This window comes from Dromiciops gliroides, chromosome 3 (genome assembly GCF_019393635.1).
Source record: "Dromiciops gliroides isolate mDroGli1 chromosome 3, mDroGli1.pri, whole genome shotgun sequence".
NCBI lineage: Eukaryota > Metazoa > Chordata > Mammalia > Microbiotheria > Microbiotheriidae > Dromiciops > Dromiciops gliroides.
This window is the reverse complement of record NC_057863.1, coordinates 618767432-618788381: the sequence shown is the minus strand read 5'-3', so window position 1 is coordinate 618788381 and position 20950 is coordinate 618767432. Positions and strand designations below refer to the sequence as shown.

Below are 20950 nucleotides of genomic sequence, written 5' to 3'. Positions count from 1 at the left end.
GTCCCCCCAAGACCCTGAAATAACGCAATACTCAATAACCCCAAGAAAGCAGCAGTAGGAGCATCTCTGACTTTCCCTCCAAGTGTATGGATCCTGGGCCTAACACAAAATTTAAAGACAAGAAGTAAGCTGGAAAAATTAGCAAAGGAAAAAAAAAGTCTACCATAAGAAGCTATTATGGTGACAGGAATACTCAAGACATAAAGCCAGAAGAAAAGAATGACTCCAAAATACTGTAACAATTGGAATGACGCCACCTGCTGGAGACTTACTGTAGGAAAGCTCCAACATGAGGAGAGGGCCTCTGAGGGCAGGACCATGCAGTTTTTCTTGGGCATCAGGAAGTGACGTTGACTTGTGGGAGGAAGAAGGGGGAGGCTGGCGTGCTGGCTCACTCTCTTTCGTGTGGACTCTGGGGGAGAGCGGAGCTAGGAATGCTCTCTCCCTTTAATAGATAGATGAATCTAGGCCCTTCTCTTTCTCTTCACCAAATTCTTATTCTCTTAAATAAATGCTTAAAAGTCTAACTCTTACTAAAGCTCATAATTTATTGGCAACCACTCATTAGATATTTTAGACAGTATAGCTAGAATTTTAGCCCTTACAATACCTACAAGCAAAGCATCAAAGAAAATTGGTGTTGGCACAAATTCAACTAGAATTCCTAGAAGAGATGATATAAGAGTTAAAAAAGTGTTTTTATAAATCAAACGAGAGCACAAGAGGAAAAAACTGGAAGAGAAATGAGAGTTGTGCAAGAGAGAATTGGAAAGGAAATTAATAGCTTGGCACAGAAGGTACGAAACCTTGCCTAAGCAACAAACTCCCTAAAAATGAGACTAAACCAGAGGGAAGCCACTAATTCCATGTGACAAGAAAAAATATTAAAACAAAGCTAAAAGAGCAAATAAATATTAGAAAATGTAAGGTACCTCCTAACAAAAATGACTGACCTGGAAATAGACCAAGGAAAATAAAACTTGAGAATCACTGGACTACTTGAATGCCATACCCAAAAGGATGAAAAAAAGCCAAGACATCACGCTTCAAGAAAGCTTAAAAGAAAACCACTCAGATGACAAAGTGGAAATAGAATCTATCAGTTATCTCCTGAAAGAAACCCCGAAATGAAAATCTCCAGGAAAATGACAGCCAGAGCCTCCAGGTCAAAGAAAAAATACTGCAAGCTTCCAGAAAGAAAGAATTCAAGTACTGAGGGACCACGGTCATAATCACACACTGTGTAGCAGGCACCACTATGAAGGAATGTAAAGTGATTCTAGAAGGCAAAAGATATAGGCTTAGAGCCAAAAATAATTTACCCAGCAAAACTGATTATAATCATAGAGGCTAAAAAAAAAAAAAAGGCCTCTGATGAAACAGAAGACCTTCAAGTGGGCCTGATGAAAATAACAGAGCTTCATAGAAGGAGATGATACAAGTATGTAATATGAGCCTTATCATCATCAAGGGTTATACAAGGAGTCTAACTGGACCAAAAGTCCAATACTGTTATGTCTTGATGTTAAAAGAAGAATGGAAAGAAAGGAAAAGGGGGAAAGGGATGTTGGAGAATATGATCTCATATAAACAGGGCACACAAATAGAAGTCTATATAACAAGAAGGAAGGGCGGGGAGAAAGGCTGCTGCTTGAACTTCACTGTCATCTGAACTGGTCAAAGGAGGGAAGAATGTATACAAATATAATTAAGAACAGAAATATATTTCATACAAAATAGAAGGGAAAGAGAAGGGGGAATTAGGGGAAGGGTAGATTAAGTAGGGGATTAGTCCTAATCAAAACAAGCTCTAAAGATGTATAAAAATGTTTATTGTTCCTTATGAGGTGGTAAAGAATGGGGGGGCGGTGCCCATCTACTGGGGATTGGCTGAACAAATTGTGCTACATAAATGGGATGGGATATTATTGTGTATGAAGGGAATGATTTGAGAAATCTGGGAAGAATTGTATGAACTGATGCAGAGTGAAGAGAACCAGAACAATTTATATAGCGAAAGACTTAAGAACTCTGATCAGAATGACCAATCACGTTTCCAGAGGTGTCATGATGAAACATGCTGCCCCCCCCCTCCTGACAGAGGTGAAAGACTTAAAAGTACAGAATGAAACACATATCTGTATACATCTATGTATATATTTCTTGGTCAATGCAGAAATTTGTTTTGCTTGACTATCCATGTTTGTAACAGGGCTTTTTCTTTTGTTAATGAAGGGGTAAGAAAAAAAAGGCAGCATTTTGCTGATTGGAAAAAAAATTTAAATTTTAAAAAGGTGAGGGGCAGCTAGGTGTCGCAGTGGATAAAGCACTGGCCCTGGATTCAGGAGTACCTGAGTTCAAATCTGGCCTCAGACACTTGACACTTACTAGCTGTGTGACCCTGGTCAAGTCACTTAACCCCCGTTACCCCGGAAAAAAAATATATATATATAAAAAGAAGGTGAATGGGTTAGACTAGACGACTCCCCAGCTCTAAATCTATGATCCTATCACCTGAGTTTGAATCCTGGCCTTGCTACTTCTGACTGGGTGATTTCTAACAAAACACGTAAGCCCTCTGGGCCTCTATGCTGGGCACCAGATATGGAATGCTGGAGCTGGACTACTCATCTTTGAAGCCTCTTCTATTTCTAAATCTCATTAGCATATCACAAGTAACTAGTGGAAGCCTGCCAAATGATTCCTTTTCACACTCCCAGCCACAGATGTTAGTGCTTCCTAACAATAGCTAAATGATTTGAAGAACAGAGTTAAGCTTTTGTTGGAAGAATCTGAGCAGGAAAGAACATAGGCAGGTGAGCAGCTGATTGTAACTTACAACTAAAGGTAGATAATAAGTGTAGATCCTCTGTGGTTAGTGAGTTCTCCGTTGCAGAGAAAGAGCATGTGCTTGTGGGGCTGGCTATGAGTTGAAGGACCCACCGATAGCATATGATGTAGTACAGTTCACTTTACAATGGATAAAACCTGGATTACGCAACAGCAAAACTTCATGATAGTGCGGTGCTGACTCTAGGCTGCAGGGGCTATTCTACTGGAGTATGATTCCATGAAGTTAGAAAGGCATTAAGGACAGGTCCAATGACCTACGCTGGCCACCTAAGTCCATCCAGGCTGTCTGCTAGGTGAATTTCCACCCCCACACCTACCCCAGCAGCAATTCTCAAAAACTAAGCCTTCAGAAAAGTGTTGCCCTGTCAGTGGGGGTAGGATCCACATTGATGAAATCATTAATGTTTGAGGTAGAGAAGTAACAGAAATGAAAAGGAGATCACCCCTCAGTACACTGTGTTGAGTGATACTTTCCCCCATAAAGCTGTCTTAGGGATTCTGACTTGCGTATGGACAAGGCCTAAGGTAATAATAATAATAATAATAAGTGCCTCCTCCTCCAACAAGTTAAGAATAAAGAGAAAGATTTGCTAACCTAGATAAGGTAAGATTTAACAAGCAAGAGAGGAAATCTGAAAACCTAAGGCCAAGCCCTAATTAAAAGTTGTAGCAAAAACTGAACTTTTCCATTATTTTCTTAAAAGCAGTCAATCAAAAGCATTTATGAAGCACCTACTATGTGCCAGGCACTGGGCTATGTATGCCCTGGGATACAAAGAAGAAAGGCAAAAAACCAGTCCCTACCATCAAAGAGCGCACAGTCTAATGGAACATCTCAAATGTCCATCAATTGGGGAATGGACAACAGAATATTACTGCACCATATGAAGTAAGGAGTAGGAAGAATTACAGAATCATAAGGAAATTTTACACAAATTCCTTGAAAAGGTCTACACTCCTTGAGTCCATCTCTTATTTTTCTCATTTTCTTCTAAACCTTTTGAAATCTGGCCTCCAACCTCATTATTCAATTAAAACAGCTCTCTTAGGGGCAGCTAGGTGGCGCAGTGGATAAAGCACTGGCCCTGGATTCAGGAGTACCTGAGTTCAAATCCGGCCTCAGACACTTGGCACTTACTAGCTGTGTGACCCTGGGCAAGTCACTTAACCCCCATAGCCCTGCACAAAAAAAAAAACCCCAAAAAACAACAAACTCAAAAAAACAGCTCTCTCCAAAGCTACCAACAATCTAATTGCCACATCTGATAGCCTTTTCTTGGTCCTCATCCTTCTTGACTTCTTTGAATCATCTAGAACCGCTGACCACTATCTTCTTTGGGTTTTCAGGACACTCCATCATCTCTTGGATCTTCTCTTACTTGTCCCCTTCTCAGTCTCCTGTGCTCAATTTTCATCCTTGTCAAGGACCTGCCTGTGCAGGGCTAGACCTACCCTGGGCCTTTTCTCCTTTCTCATGACACCATCTTGCTTGGTGACTTCATCAGATCCTACTGGTTTAATTATCAACACTATACAGATCTATAAATCTAGCCCTAGGCTTCTCTCCCAAGCTCCAGTCTCAACATAACAACCTACTAGACATTTAGAACAGAATGTCCTACAGACATCTCAAGCTAAACATATCAAAAGCAGAGCTCAAACAACTTTGAAACACTTAGGAAGGAACCCCAATCAATGTAATGACCAGATAACTCATGATGAAACCTGCTGCCCACCTCTTGACAGAGAGGTGATGGGCTCAGAGCAATGAGGTTTTGGGGGCATTTTTTTGGGACACAGCTAATAAGGCAATTTGTTTTGCCTCTTTTTGTATCCCCAGTTTAGCACAAAGCCTGGCACATAGTTGGTGCTTAATAAATATTTACTGAATTTATAGCATCTCTTTTTTGTGGTGGCTAAGAATTGGAAATCAAGGGAATGCCCATCCATTGGGGAATGGCTAAACAAGCTGTGGCATATGATTGTAATGGAATATTATTGTGCTATAAGAAATGACAAGCAGGATGATTTCAGTAAGGCCTAGAAAGACTTATATGACCTGATATATAGTGAAGTGAGCAGAACCAGGAGAATGTTGTGTACAGTGACAGCAATATTGTTTGATGAAGAACTGTGAATGACTTAACTATTCTAAGCAAGACAATGATCCAAGACAATCCCAAAGGACTAATGATGAAGCAGACTATCCACCTCTAAAGAAAGAACTGATAATGATGGAACACAGACTGAGGCATCCTATTTTTCCACCTTCTTTCATTCAAGTTTTCTTATACAAAATGAATAATATGGTATTGTTTTACATAATTTCACATGTATCTGATTGCTTACCACCTTGGGGAGGGGGAGGGGAGGAAGAAGGGATAAAATTTGAAACTCAAAACTTTAAAAGAAATGCTTGTTTTCAAAAAAGAAATATTTGTTTATTTATTGATTTGATCATTGACTAATATTTGCATGACCTTCCTTAACGGAGTGAAAAATACTTTCTAAGCCTTAAAACACCCAGAAATAGGAATTAGTAGGTAGTATTATTCTGAAGTAAATGAACCCAACCTTAACCAAAGATCCCAATCAGTTCTGGTATGTTCTCTGTGTACACTGGCTTTGCTGCACTTTGGGGGAGTGATTCAAGTGGCTTTTCAAGTTTGACTTAGAAAAGTGCTCACAAAAGTAGTCTGCTGAAAAAAATGATGCCACTATAAATGATCAGGTAACATTCCTGACTCAGACTATAGGTGACGGGGATTTCTGTGTCCCTTTCCCCCTTAAAAATGAGTTTATTTACTGCCTTTTCATTCCAGAAAATGTCACCTCCCCTCACAAAACCACCGTCAATCACAACACCCCTTTGAGCGAGCTATCCAACAAAGGACAGATCATTCTGCCCCAGCAGGAGAGACTAAGGAGTCCAGGATGACTCGAGGTTCCAGCTAAGGAAGCTCAGAGGTGAGGAAGATAGAAAGCATTATCATTTCCATCTTACACATGAGGAAACCAGGGTTCAGACGGGCTAAAGAAGCTGTGTGGAAGTGCCAGAGCTGGGATTCTAAGGCCAGGTGCTGCACTCTCTCTGTCATACCCGGACAGAAGACTAGAGACTGAGGCTCTTGGCAAGCCAACTGGGGAAAACAGTTTCATGGTTGACTTCATGGAAGAATTCCTAATTCGTATTTCTAGCTACAAGTAATTCTGTTTGTGGATGGGAAACCAGCTAGAAACCTAAGGGTTCTGTCTGATCTCACAGACTCGGGGCAGTCACAGGACTACCCTCCCATTCTATGAGCCCCACCTCTGTATCTCCCCAATCTTCCTAGATGGATGCTGAAAGTCAATCAGGAAATAAGAAGCAAGGTGTTCTTTCATTTCCCAGACATCCTCCCTTTTTTTACAGGCACACTAACAGCCAATTTGCTGACCTCTTTCGCTTGCTGCGACTTTATCAGCTTTAGTTCCCCCTGAGAACTTAGGAGCAGTTCTATTATTTCTTTTGTCAAAGGTTCATTTACATTAATTAGCTATGTCACCAGAGCAATCCTTTAATTCCCTTTTGTTCAGTTACCCCATTAAAAACCCTGTCCTCAGTTCCCATCTTGGGGGATTCCTAGCTTCGGAGCTATAGTTCCTCTGTCCCATGAAAGACCTTATTTCTCCTGTATTGTTTCCTTAATTTCCAGGCTAACACCCCAAAGCACTATTCCCACTGCACTCCAATGTTTTCACACCGGTTTTTCAAACTGGCTTTAGATTCTCTGAATAAAAGTTGATTACTTCTCAAGGCAACCTGAGGATATTTGGAAAATCCCTGGCTCTGGAGTTCTAAGGCCTGGGTTTGGATCCTACTTCTACTACTTAACGCATAACTTTAAGGCAACAAGATAAACAACCTCTAAGAGGCTCAATGTCTTATTACTAACAGCAAATTAACAAATAAGGCAGTGTCCAAATCTGCAAAAAACATTTAATGGGGCAAAATCCCTTTTCCCTGCAGATATGATACTGAGAGCTCACATTTATATAGTTTTAAAATTGCAAAGCAAATTCTTTACAAAAACCCTGAAGTAAGTAGTATAAGTATTATGACCCCCATTAGGTCACAGAGAAGAAACTGCCTGCCTGTAGTTACACAGTGCTCAGCAGAGCCAAGATCTGAACCCAGGTCTTCTGAGTTCCATTATGCCAGGCCCCGAATACAAAAGATGCCTTATTTCCCAATCTGTTAATTCATAAGGGCAAAAGGATCTGACAAAACAAAGTACCGACAAACTGAAACACTGACATTACTGGGCACAGAAGCTGTAAGCCCTGAACAGAGAAGATTCTGGGTAAAAGAACTCTCACAATGAAAAAGTCTGATAAAGAGCTGGAAGAGCCTTTTTACTTTTTGAGATAATCCACTGATTTGAGCAAAATTAATATAACCTCTTAGGCCCAGTCAAGTAGATCTCATTTTGTGGTAAAACCCTGCATTTTTTTCATGTCTTAAGTGACATAGAAATGAATGTCCCTACTTAACACTTTCAGTGACTAAGACTTCTTTCTTACCCAGCCCAAACAACTTTCTTTGGCTACATCCATCATCACCATGGGGGAAAAAAGGATATGCATCCACTCAAAGGGTGACTTTCACTTGCAACAGGAAAAGATCAGAACAGAACATGGCTCATGGGCTTGAGGGGTAAAGGGAGGGTGTGTGTGTGTGTGTGTGTGTAAAAAATGTGAGATCTGAAGATGCAATCAAAATATCCTTGTTGGATACTTTCAGAAGCTCTGTAAAAATATTTTCAAGACTGGTAAAAGACAGCAAATTATGGCTTGGACAGTGGGACCCAGAGGAAGAGTGCAGCCTTGCTGATAAGCTGCCACCTGGCCTTAAGGGTACTTCCTCTGCCTTTATGTTCTGGGACTAAAACAGGAAGACAGGCAGTGAAAATAAATCCGTAGTTTCGAGGGGAAAGAAGGGATCAGCTGAGAAAAGTCCCCAAAACCAGGCTCTTGAGTTAAGAATGCTTTAAGGGCTGATATCCGAGAAAGTGTCTATCAGATTCAATCCTCTTGCCACAACTTAGGTCCTGGACTCAAGAGCCGTCACTCATCTGACGTGAGAGTATTTCTTAGGTTCCTGAGAAAGGAGAAAAAAAAGCCCAGAATCCTAAGTAGAGGAGAAACTGAAGACCCCAAGAATTCACTTTACAGATGAGGAAATTGAGGCCCCAAGGCCAAGATCACAGAAGTACTTAGTGACATCCCTAGAACCAGTCCTGGCTTCCTGCTTCCCAGCGAGGAAGCGTGGTGCTCTTTGCACTGATAACCCCAGCATACTTGTATAGCGCTTTTAATGTTTGCAGAATGCTTCATACATGGTATCTTTGGGGCTGACAAGACAACCTTGTAGAGTAGGTGTTATTATGATCCTCAGTCTACAAACAAGGAAACTGAGGCAAACAAAGTTTAAGTGACTTACGTAGCTAATAAGTATTGGAGGCTAGATTTGAACTCTAGTCTTCTTGGCTCCAAGTCCTTCACTTTTCCCACTACTTCAGCTGCCTCACCCTCCTTAATCTTTTCCCAGCTTGCCCATGCAAGCTAGACCTGGGGATGGTTTGAGAAAGACCAAGGGAATACATGAGAGCTGTGCTCTAACACCTAAAGGGTTGTCATATGGAAGAGGAAGAAGGCCCAGTCTGCTCTGCTCCAGAGGGAAGACCCAGAATTTATGGGTGAGAGTCAAAGGAGGCAATCCATGACCCATTTCAATAAGTAATTTTTCAACAACTAGCATTAATCAACTCTTTTCCCTTAACACTAGAGTCATATGACAACAGCTTATAAAACCCAAGAATGAAATGTGCCCTATTCCCCAACTTTAGAATTGTCTGTTGTCACAAAGAAAGTTAGAAACTAATTAAAAGTACAGCTTGCTTTACAAAGGATTAAATAGGTAATTTTTATTATATGAAGCTACTGCATAAACAAATTAATGCACCTAAGATAAGAAGGGGAGCAACCAAATAGTAAAAAACCTCCCCAAAACTGTATAAAATTTCTCTGAGTTTGGTATCCAGGATATATAAACAAATAACATATATATATATATACACACATTTATTTACGCATATAGTTATATAACTAATAGCTATTCCTCAATGGATAAATCACCAAAGGATATGAACAAAAAATTCTTTTTTTTTTTTTTTTGGCGGGGCAATGGGGGTTAAGTGACTTGCCCAGGGTCACACAGCTAGTAAGTGTCAAGTGTCTGAGGCCGAATTTGAGCTCAGGTACTCCTGAATCCAGGGCCAGCGCTTTAACCACTGCGCCACCTAGCTGCCCCAAAAAATTCTTGAAAGAAGAACCACATGGTTTTCACAACCTTGTGAAAAAAAATGTTCCAAAGCACAAATAAGAGAAACACAAATCAAAACATCCCTGAATAACAATAAGAGAAAAAGTCCTATTTGTACAAAAATATTTATAGCAGCTCTTTTTGTGGTGGTTAAGAATTGGGAATCAAAGGGATGCCCATCAATTGGGCATAGCTAAACAAGCTGTGGTATACAATTGTAATGGAATATCATTATGCTATAAGAAATGACAAGCAGGATGATTTCAGAAAGGCTTGGAAAGACTTATATGAATTGATGTATAGTGAAGTGAACAGAACCAAGAGAACATTGTGCACAGTGAGAGCAATACTGTTCAATGAAGAACTGTGAAATGACTTAACTATTCTTAGCAATACAATGATCCAAGACAATCCCAAAGGACTCATAATGAAGCATACTATCCATCTCCAAAGAAAGAACTGAAATCGATTGAACACAGACTGAAGCATGTTTTCACTTTCTTTCTTTTTCCCCCTTTATTAGAGTTCATAAACAAACAAAATAACATATTAGTGTTCATAAACAAAATCACCAATATGGTAATGTTTTACATAATTACACCTGTGTAACCTATATTTGATTGCTTACTGCCTCAGGGACGGGGCAGGTAAAGGAGGGAGGGATGGAATTTGGAACTCAAAAAAAAATTGGGGGTGGGGGGTGTGAGGCAATTGGGGTTAAGTGACTTGCCCAGGGTCACACAGCTAGTGTCAATCGTCTGAGGCTGGATTTGAACTCAGGTACTCCTGACTCCAGGGCCTGTGCTCTACCCACTGCGCCACCTAGCTGCCCCTGGAACTCAAAACTTCAAATAAAAATATTTTTTAAAAAACATCCCTGAGCTTTTACTTTACTCTTTGCACTGGCAAAGATGTAAAAAAAAAAAAATGGCAACAGTCAATGTAGGAGGGATTGTGGGATGATAGGCACACTAATACATTGTGTGATGTTTAAAATATAAATTGTGGTCGCCTTAAATCAGAAGCTTCAGCACCAGTCTTTAGGCATTAAACATTTATTAAAGCATAGAGGTATTCACAAGGAGTTAAGAAAAAGAAGTCCTACCTAGCCTAGAGTTCTAGCCTGGTTGGAGTCCTCCTCCACGAGCCTGCTTTAATCAGAAACTCCTCAGCAAGCTGTTTGTGGAAGCTTTTTATAGGTCTGGAACAGAGGCAGTCCTTACACACTGCTTCAAGGTGATTGGTTGGTGTCATCCAAATCCATTGGCTTTGAAGGTGTTCTCAAGTTGAGTTCACAGTCTAGCTTCTGAGAACAATACCTTCTTAAGGGATAGCCAGGTGTGATTACAATCCAGTTAACTTGAAGTAGGCTAATCAGCAGTCAATCACTCTCACTTGATTCAATCAGTCTAGATTAATCTCCAGGTGGGTCTTTGAGTATCTGCTAAATCCCATTATTTCATCACAATTGTTTGGTGAAGCCATGAATTGGTATAATCATTTTGGTAAGCAATTTGGAATGAGGCAAATAAAATGACTAAAATGCCCATACTCCTTGACCCAGAGATTCCCTTACTGGGTTTATATCCACAAGAAAGCTACTAATGAGAAGAAAGTCTCCAAACACCTCAAAATATTTATAGCTGCACTTTCTGTGATAGCCAGGAATTGGAAATAAAATCACCATCAAATGGGTAAACAAACTGTAGTAAATTAATGGAATGGAATGTTACTGTGTATAATGGAATATTACAAATGACTTCCTTGGGGGCAGCTAGGTGGCACAGTGTATTGTAAGGGCTAAAATTCTAGCTATACTTTCTAAAATATCTAGTGAGTGGTCGCCAACAAATTATAAGCTTTAGCAAGAGTTAGACTTTTAAGCATTTATTAAGGAGAATAAGAATTTGGTAAAGACCGAGAGAAAGGCCTAGATTCATCTATCTATTAAAGGGAGAGCACATTTCTAGCTGCCTTCTCCACCAGAGTCCTCAGGAAAGAGATCGAGCCAGTGCGCCAGCCACCCCTTCTTCCTCCCACAAGCCAATGTCACTTCCTGACGCCCAAGAAAAACCGCATCGTCCTGCCCTCAGAGGCCCTCTCCTCGGCGCTTTCCTACAGTAAGTCTCCAGCAGGTGGTGTCATTCCAATCCTTACAGGATAAGAGTAGAGGCCTGGAGTCAGGAAGACTTATGTTCCTGAGTTCAAATCTGGCCTCAGACACTAGCTGTGTGATCCTGGCCATGTCACTTCGCCCCATTTGCCTGTTTCCTCATCTGTAAAATGCACTTGAGAAGAAAATGGCAAACTATTTCAATATCTTTGCCAAGAGAACCCCAAATGGGATCACGAAGAGTCAAAACAACTAAAATGACTTAACAGAAGAAACAAATACAGAAAAGCATGGACTTACATTAAGTGAGGCAGAGTAAAGTAAGCAGAGCCAAGAAAATAATATATTCAGTGACTACAACAAACAGGAAGAACAACCGAACACCCCCAAATCAAAAGCGAGTGTAACAGAATTCTCAAGCTCAAGTAGGGCTTAAGAGAAGAGATATGAGAGGACACTTCCAACCCAGCCCTTCATGGAGGTCCACAAGTGTGGAACAGAGCACACATTTTCAGACGTTTTCAATGCCTTGAATCAGTTGTGTTGATTTCCTCCTCTCCTTCCCCTCTCTTTCCCTTTCCTCCACCCTCTCCCTTTCCCCCTGCTCCTGCCTGTCTGTCTGTCTGGGCTTTAACTGCCTAAGTTCTATTAACAAATGCAGGGGCAGCTAGATGGCACAGCGGATAGAGCACCGGCCCTGGATTCAGGAGTACCTGAGTTCAAATCTGGCCTCAGACACTTAACACTTACTAGCTGTGTGACCCTGGGCAAGTCACTTAACCCCAATTGCCTCACTAAAAAAAAAAAAACAAATAAAAAAAAAAAAACAAATGCAGAGAAGTGACTCTGCATACACAGGACCCCACGTGAAGACCTTTTGGCTGTTACTACAAACAGCTTACTAACTGGCTATCTTGACTGATGAAACCCAAGTACTTCAAGAAAATAGTCTCAAGATCTAGAGTATTAACACCCTACCCATGTAAATAGTTTAAATCAACTTTGGCTGTTAAAAAAAAAAAAAGGCAGGGGCAGCTAGATGGCGCAGTGGATAGAGCACCAGCCCTGGAGTCAGGAGTACCTGAGTTCAAATCAGGCCTCAGACACTTAACACTTACTAGCTGTGTGACCCTGGGCAAGTCACTTAACCCCAACTGCCTTACTAAAAAAAAAAAATACCAAAACCAAAAAAAAAAAAAAAAAAAAAGGGCAGCAAGAAAAATCCTTCAAGGTCTCAATCTGCCAGCCAACCTAAGGTATTTAATAAGCAGTTTTTCCCTCAAGTGAGTTTAAGAACAAAAAGTGCCTATAGCTAAGCACACACTGTGTCCTACCAAACCAGTCAAGCCTGCCCTCTTGCTTTCATATTCACCAGTCTTCCGTCTCCCACAGAACTTCCCTTTATGGATGAAACCAGACCCCTCCAATCCTCAAGGCAAATTTCTCCTGTTCACATCAGAACTCAAGATCCATGTATTAGAAATCCCTGCCTCCTCCTTGATCAACAAAACGCCAAGCCCTTTGCCAACATCTCACTACGACTTGTGGGTGACCCTGGGCTCTTGAAGGCTGTGGGCAGAGCACGAAAAGCTCAGACATAAGCTTGGAAAAGCTCTACATACCAAGTCTGGGGAAGGCCTGTGGGTCTCTCATGAAGTCTGGAAAGGCCCACAAGAAGCTGATAGATAGGCAGGCCCTCCTGAGATCCCCCCTGCATCCTCTTCTCTGCTCACACAATCACCTTACTCCTGGCTCTCATGGCCTCCTGCCTGGACGGCCTCTTCACTGCATTCGATCCCTTGGCCCTTGCAGATACAAAACTGTCATCTGAATGCACAAGTCTGAACATGCCACGCTCCTGCCCGAGAAGCTTCAGAGCCTTTGGGTTAGAATACAAGTCTCTTTTGCTTAATTCCATCATGCAAAATCTTCGAGCCCGTGCCCCGCCCCCATCCATGCAATCTCTATGCTCTGACCAAAGTGGCTGTGCCCAAGTGTCCTGGGCTTGGGATGCTCGGCCTTTTCACTCCCACCTATTAGGAATCCTGTCAAGGCTCAGCTCAAGTGCTGCCTCCAAGACGCCTTTCCTTATCCTTGTTACCCCCAGTGTTGGCGAGGCCCCTAGGCCCCTAATCATTGGGTATTTCTCTTCTTTTTTTTTTTTTTAGTGAGGCAATTGGGGTTAAGTGACTTGCCCAAGGTCACACAGCTAGTAAGTGTTAAGTGTCTGAGGCCAGATTTGAACTCAGGTACTCCAGACTCCAGGGCCCGTGCTCTATCCACTGCGCCACCTAGCAGTCCCAATTGGGTATTTCTAACCTGTATTTATCTGTGAAAATGTCAGCCCCCTGAGGGAAGGCACTGTGTCCCTCACCTTGGTATCTCTAGTGCCTGGCAAATAAGAGACACTTGCTGATTGGCCTGAAGGGATTTCTCAGCTACAGCAAGTCTCAAGCTGGTTCTCCTCGAATCAGGGGACAGAATTGTCAGAAATCTGCCCTGACAAGAATGTCCAGTCCCTCCAGTGCAGGCTCTGTGTGCTGAGAGCAGAGGCTACACTTCATCCTTGTTCAGCACCCTTCGGGGGTTGGCTGGGAGAGGGGTGATTTCACTCACAGCGGCCGGACCCCCATCCCATCAAAACCACTTTGAAAACAGTCACCTTGCTTTAAGCCAAGAAAGGAGGCAGCCAATGATCTTCCTCTGTGATCATATTTCATACAAAGAACAACAGTCTCTGGAGAACTTGGTTTGTTCCTCTAGGTTGGGGTCCCCACCCTATTGTAAGATGCACATGACACAGCAAAATGTCACCCTGTCCCACACATCTGGAGGGGGAGCCTGTTTGAGGACTTCCAATACGGTAATGGTAGTGGAGAAACTAGGTGAGAGCCCACCAAGCACAGCAGGATTGGAGTGATTCATGTGGTTGATTTCCCGGCAAATGGTTCGAGTGCTGTACAGAACCCAGAACTTCACCCTGACCCGGAAGATCGAGAATGTTCAGGAGCCGAGTGTAAGAGCAAGGGGGCCAGCTAATCCTAGCCAAGGAGACAAGTTCTAAACCAGAGTTCCTCAACCTTCTAATGAAGGGGACATGGGGGGCCACTTGAAAGTCTTTCCTTCCTATTTTCAAACAGCTTAGAAACCTGGGGTATAATAACAGCTAACATTTATTTAACATTTACTAGTGCCAAGCTCTTTACAACTGCTACCTTACTGGATCCTTAGAACAACCCTGAGAGGTAGGTACCATTAGTATTGCCATTTTACAGGTGAGTACACTGAGGCAAACAGAGCTGAAGTGACTTGCCTGGGGTCACATTGCTCATAAGTGTCTGAGGCCAGATCTGAATTCTAGATCTTTCTGACTCTAGGTCCAGCACTCTATCCACTGAACCACCCAGCTGCCTTCAGCACTTTTTTTTTTTTGGCAGGGCATTGGGGGTTAAGTGACTTGCCCAGGGTCACACAGCTAGTTAAGTGTCAAGTGTCTGAGGCCGGATTTGAACTCAGGTACTCCTGACTCCAGGGCTGGTGCTCTATCCACTGCGCCACCTAGCTGCCCCCACTGCGCCACCTAGCTGCCCCAGCACTCTTTAAAATCAAGTTATTTTGTTCACTTTTATACTATCATTTAAAGTTTGTTTTCTTCTGTACACCTTGCTTGGGTCTTGCCTCTGAGCAGTTCCATTCTTACCAGATCCCAACCACCATCTCCAATGGGGTATTTCTGACTAATGCAAACTGAAGAAGACATAAGGGGGTCCCCTCCCCAGGTATTTACCTTTACCAGATATTTCCCATATAAAATTTCACGCCAACAGCAAACATAGTTAACTATGATCTCCTCTTCTCTCAGCTAACAGCATGGCAAATGCTAACTCCTCACAACCACGTGCCAGCTGGACTCCCTGGGTGCTTGGCGTGACAACCAGGACACAGTAAGCACCTAATAAATGTTTGCTGATTGATCTATAGAACTCCAGGTAAAGTATGATGGAAGGCAAAGGAGAAATCTAAGTAAAGTGCTCTAAGAAAAGCTGAGGAGGGGGCGGCTAGGTGGCGCAGTGGATAAAGCACCGGCCCTGGATTCAGGAGTACCTGAGTTCAAATCCGGCCTCAGACACTTGACACTTACCCAACTGTGTAACCCTGGGCAAGTCACTGAACCCCCATTCCCCCGAAGGAAAAAAAAAAAAAAAGAAAAGAAAAGCTGAGGAGGAAAACCAGGCAAAAGTATTATGCACACTTTGTATGGTAAAATAGAATGCTCAGGGGGCAGCTAGGTGGCACAGTGGATAAAGCACCGGCCCTGGATTCAGGAAGATCTGAGTTTAAATCCAGCCTCAGACACTTGACACTAGCTGTGTGACCCTGGGCAAGTCACTTAACCCCCATTGCCTCGGAAAAAAAATAATAAAGAGAATGCTCTGCCCACAAGCAGTCCTGTAGCTCTCATCACTCTGCTTGTCCTGTCCTCTACACCTGGAATTTATTCTCTCCTTCTTGTCACCTACAAAATTCTCACAGATCCTTCAAATGCCCAACTCAAGTGCCAGCCCTAATCTCTCTCAGCACAGTTTGCACCTCTTGGATGTATGTAAAACATATTACGGCAATCTACTTTGGTGTTACTCCAATATAAACTAGAATGTAAAGACCATTCAGGAAAGGACTAGGCCTTATTTAAAATTTCTACCTAAAATGCTTGATGGAATGAATGAAAATACCCTTGAGGTAAGGACTGTTTTTGTTTTCTTCTATATCCAGACCCCATGCACATCACAGGGCCTTTTTAAAATTTTTTTATTTGGGGGGGGGGATCCTCACCTTCAAGTTCATCTTGGTAGTCAAATCAATTAGCATTTATTAAGCACTGGGTTCAGTGCTAAACTTTGGGGATAGATATAAAGAAAGGCAAAAACAGGACCCCAGCCCTCCAGGAAGAGCAGAGACAGCAAGTCAATAATAAGCAATTATTAAGGATACCGCCCCTGCCCTCAAATTCTAAAGGAGGAAGAAGACAGCAGTAACGAGCTAGTATTTTTATTATGTGCCTAAGGTGTGCCAGACCCGGGGCTAAGCACTCCACCACGGCAGATCACACCCTTGTAAGTTTCTCCGGTAACCCGGGGGTGGGGGGGTGGGGAGGGCGGATCACCGAGAAATTTGGTGACTTGCCCAAGGTCACATGGCCCGCAGGGGTCCGGGTCTGGATGCACCCTCCTCCCACCAGCACCCAGGAGTTTAGTCTGTCGGAAGGGCCGGACGCAGGGAGCCAGACCTGATCCCCTCTGACCAGGTTAAGGGCGGGAGTCAGCACTGGGGCTGCCCCCTCCTCCAGCGCCGGGGGAGAGTTGTCAGGCAGCTCGGCTCAGCTCATGCGGCCGTGGGGGAAAGCGGCCGGCTGAGGAAGGAGCTCCCGGAAAGCTGGCCCCTTCCCCGGCAGGCGGCCCACCCACATGCCCGCTCTCCAGCCCCAGACAGCGCAGCCCAAGGACTTCACCCCCCATCCCGCCGCGGCCCCCAGTCAGGAGCCCCATACGCGCACGCGCGCAACCTCCCTTCCTCCCCCGCCCCCTCCGAACGCTCCACTCCACTCAGCTCCCCATCTCCCCCGCCCCCTCCGAACGCTCTCCTCCAGTCCGCCCCCTCCTCTCAGGAAACTGCCCCTCCCCCCTCCCGCTTCGGGGGGGGGGTGTCCCCCCCCTTTCCCCACACACAACTGCCCCAGTCCGTGTCCTCCCCCGCCGACTTCTCAGACTCCTATCAACAGGCACGGCTGTCTTCCCTCCCTAGGCTCCATGCCCCTCACCTGCCATATCCTAGACCCCGCCGCAGAGGGAGGCTCATCACTGCCGGACGAAGGCCGGGGACGGCACCTCAGAGCAGACAAAGGGCGCCGCCATGTTGGAGCCGGGCGGAACCGACCTCGCAGTGTTTCCCACGGCCGCCGCTTCCGGCGCATGCGCCGCAGTCGTTCCGGCCGGCCGACAAGCAGAGAGGGCGCATGCGCCATGTCCCAACTTCGACCCTCTGGAACCCTGGGGAATTTAGGGAAAAGAGGGCCAGGGAGTCACGTGGAGGCCTCCTCTGGGCGCTGCCATGACACCTGGGCAGAACCAAGGCTGGAGGGGCACGCTTGAGTTTTGGAGTCATGTCCCAAATATGTCGACCTCCTCTCCTCCCTCCAACATATAACCAGAACCAATTGCCAATTTAATTAAATTCAAAAAGTATTTATTTAAATTATAAATTCAAAAAGTGCCGGCTAAGTGCCAGACATTGTAGGAGGCCACAAAGAAACGGACAAAAAACAAACCTTGTCCTCCAGACACTTCGATTCTGCTGATACGGCTTGTATAAGCGCTGGCTCTATGCCAGACACTCCTAGGCGCTGAGAAAACTGACAAAAATCAGTCCCTGCCCTTGAGACACTTACAGTCTACTGATACAATTGTAGAGGTAATAAATACAAAGAAATGTAAGTCGGTAAAGCACTTTCTATCAAGTGCCTGCTATATTCCACCAATTGGCTAAGTGCTAAAAATCGTGTTCAGGAAGCACCTAGTACAGAAAAAGTGACACCTAAGCTAAGTCTTTTTTTATTATTATTATTTTTTTTTTCTAAGCTAAGTCTTGAATGAATCCAGAGACCGCAAGAGTTACGGCTAGCTTGCCAGGCACGGAGGATGGCCAATGCAAAGACCTGGAAGCGGGCAATTGTATGGGATAGTTACCTCAGTTTACCCAAATAATTTGAGGAGACCAGCAAGTCAAACAGAGACAGATTTATTTCATTCTCATGAGAATGGGCAACCCCATGCACTGATGAGCTCATGAGTTGGGTTTTTATGGAAGTTTTTTTTTGGGGGGGTGCCCTTGTGCACAGGGTAAGCTCACAATCTAACATCCAATCCTGTCTCACCCAGTATGTGTGTTCAGTGCCTGATCATGGTATGGATGCATGCTCAGCTACATCTGAGAGCTGGGGGAAAGAGGAGGAGGAAAGGGTGAAACCATGGGAGGGGGAAAGGGTAAAACCACTCCACCCATGTAAGGAGGGGCAAGGGGGAAGAGAGGAGAGATGGTACCAGGAGCTAGGACATAGGAATGCAAGAAGGGAGGGGTAGTATCAGGGTGGGTCTGTGCTAGCAGGAGACAGCTCTCATGTTTGGTCATTGAACAAGGGGGGAGTATGAGGTGTGTTGTAGCAATGGAACAAGGACTGGGGGCTTTGGAATGTAGGTGGGGTGGGGGTGGGGGAATGGTACCAGTGTACATCAAGTTCAGCAAAGCAAAATACATGATTCTGTTATTAGCAAAGAGATGAACCGTGAACATAATGATCTGACAATAGCAGGGACTGGGGGCTGGGGACTTTCCAGACCCCATCCTCAGAGTCTGAACTGACTCAAGTCCACCATATCCCACTCAGCAATGTAAATGAGAAACATCAAAAGCAGGCCAGTTTGGCTGGAATGGTAGTACAATAAGAAATGGCACTAATGGCAGATAAGTCAGGAATGATATCGACTGGAGCCAAATTGTGAAGGGCTATACATGCCTGACACAAGAACTGGGTTCTAAAAACTCCATTGCTCAAGTGTGGGAGGGAGGCTCCTGGCTACACAATAACAACAACAGAAAAAATCTTAGGGATTTCGGTGAACTGTGAGCTCTGAGCCAGGGGTGGAGTGGAGAAGACCATACTGGTCCAGTTTGTGTTAATATCCATTTGTTCAAACCCTATCTGGAGTATCATTTTCTAAAACATTAAATCAGCATTTTGCGTTTGTTTTATTTCTAGCTATCCTATATGTACTTAAATAAGGTGTCATCACACCCATTTGAATCTAAGCTTCTTGAGAACAGAGGCTTATTCTTTTATCCCCAAGTGCCCCACAAATAGTAGATGCTTACTAAGTACGTGGTGATTTTTACTGATTTTGTAAATTGGTTTTTTTTACTCCTTTTAGGCTTTTGCTTCTGGATCAAGTCAGAATCCCTACTGTTGAGCGTGCAGAGCACCCCAGAAGTTCTCTGGGGCACATTGAGGAATCTTCTCCTTGAGACACTAAACCAGAGGACAGATATGCCTAGAGAGATAAGTAGAACCAGATCTGACCGAGCTAGCTTTGGGACCTCCACCCTTCATTCTGATCTCCCTTACCCCTGGGGAGATAACTCTGGGTGTGGCTGCTGCCTTTGTGTCCTGAAGAGAGAGATGGCTTGAGAGATCCCTAGCCACCCCTCACCCAATTCCTCTAGCCACCACCAGTGGGGGATGGTCCTCCCTCACTAAAGGAACTTTCCACAGGCAGATGGTCACCCCCATCAGTCCCCTATAAAAGTACCTGCCAGTCTCCTGCTCGAGGAGATTGGTACCTCAGAGCCATGTGCTTTGTTCCATACCTATCTCCCCATGAGAAGTCCAAGGATTTCTTTCATGGTTTCCCTTCCCTCCCCACTTCCCTTCCCTTGCCCCTAAATAAACTACCACCTTATTCTAACTGCTTCTGTGTGCAAGAGGGTGTAATCCTTTAAAGAGGAATTCCTAAGAACCCCTACCCCTAACCCGTACCCCATTTCCCCCATAACACTACCCATACAATTTCTATTGAAAAATACATATTGCTCTTGAAAACAACAACAACACACAAACAAAACTCTTCAACCAGGTGCCAATCACCTGCTGCTGCTTTGTAGCAAACGTCAAGAGGGGTAGGTAGAGAAAATGTTGAAATATCTCAAAAATCAAAGCCTGTACCAAAAATAAATTCAAGCACAACTAGAAACTATTGAAGTTCAGAAGGCCTAGTCAAGTCTTTTTGTTTTGTTTTTCTGTTAGAGGAATGTTGCTTTAAACAGGCTCTGGGCTATTTGCCAAATAGGATGAAAAGAAAGAGCCAGGTACAGCTGAAGGCTTTCAAAGAACCCACACTTGAAGTAGCCATTTGGAATTTAAAGATTTTGAAAGAGTGGGTGTTAGCAGATTCCCCCAGATGAGACTGAGGGCAATCCGGTGTTAGAAAAAGCAGGTCTCCGAAGTTAGAGGCAGCAGGACATAACCAGAGTTGTGGCTTGTGCCCACCAGTACTGACCAGTACTGAGTACAGACTCATTACACTCTTCTGTTTGTGTGAAAGCACCTGCCCAGTTATTAATAGATGTAGTTCTTTCTGGTGAGAGACTTGAGCTGGACTTTGGACTCCAGAATTTAGTAAATATTGTCTCCATTCAAGCCCAGTCTACATCTAAGCTAGGTGATGCAGTGCATAGAGCACTGGCCCTGAAGTTAGGAGGACCTGACTTCAAATCCAGCCTCAGAGATTTACTAGTTGTGTGACCCTGGGCAAGTCACTTGACCCCGATTGCCTCTTGGAGAACTAAGGACAAACAACATCTCTCTATTGACTGAATCAGGTGCCAAATAATGATGAGGCAGCAGGAAGAAAACTCAGACCTTGCTAGAGATTTCTTGCATCACGTTTGGTACTGTACAGCTACAGGTGTGTATAGGATATTTGGTGCGTGGTTTCTCACAGGGAGGAGTCATCTTCTTGTATATAGTGGTTTATATGCTGGCTCCCCCATTAGACTGTGAGCTTTTTAAG

The 20950-nt window shown here is 43.9% G+C and overlaps 1 protein-coding gene across 9 annotated transcripts in view; it reads right to left on the bottom strand.

Moving 5' to 3' along the window:
• ZBTB17 (zinc finger and BTB domain containing 17) overlaps window positions 1–17264 on the bottom strand; it is a 55706-nt gene extending 38442 nt beyond the window's left edge. For 4 of the 9 annotated variants that reach the window (XM_043997975.1, XM_043997982.1, XM_043997976.1 and 1 more), the window contains exon 1: window positions 17149–17264. In XM_043997975.1, coding sequence (XP_043853910.1) covers window positions 17149–17155 — 7 coding nt within the window. In that variant the 5' untranslated portion in view covers window positions 17156–17264. The remainder of the gene's footprint in view (window positions 1–17148) is intronic. The other 5 variants (XM_043997977.1, XM_043997984.1, XM_043997980.1 and 2 more) reach the window with 3 other exon arrangements.
• Window positions 17265–20950: the final 3686 nt, after the last annotated feature.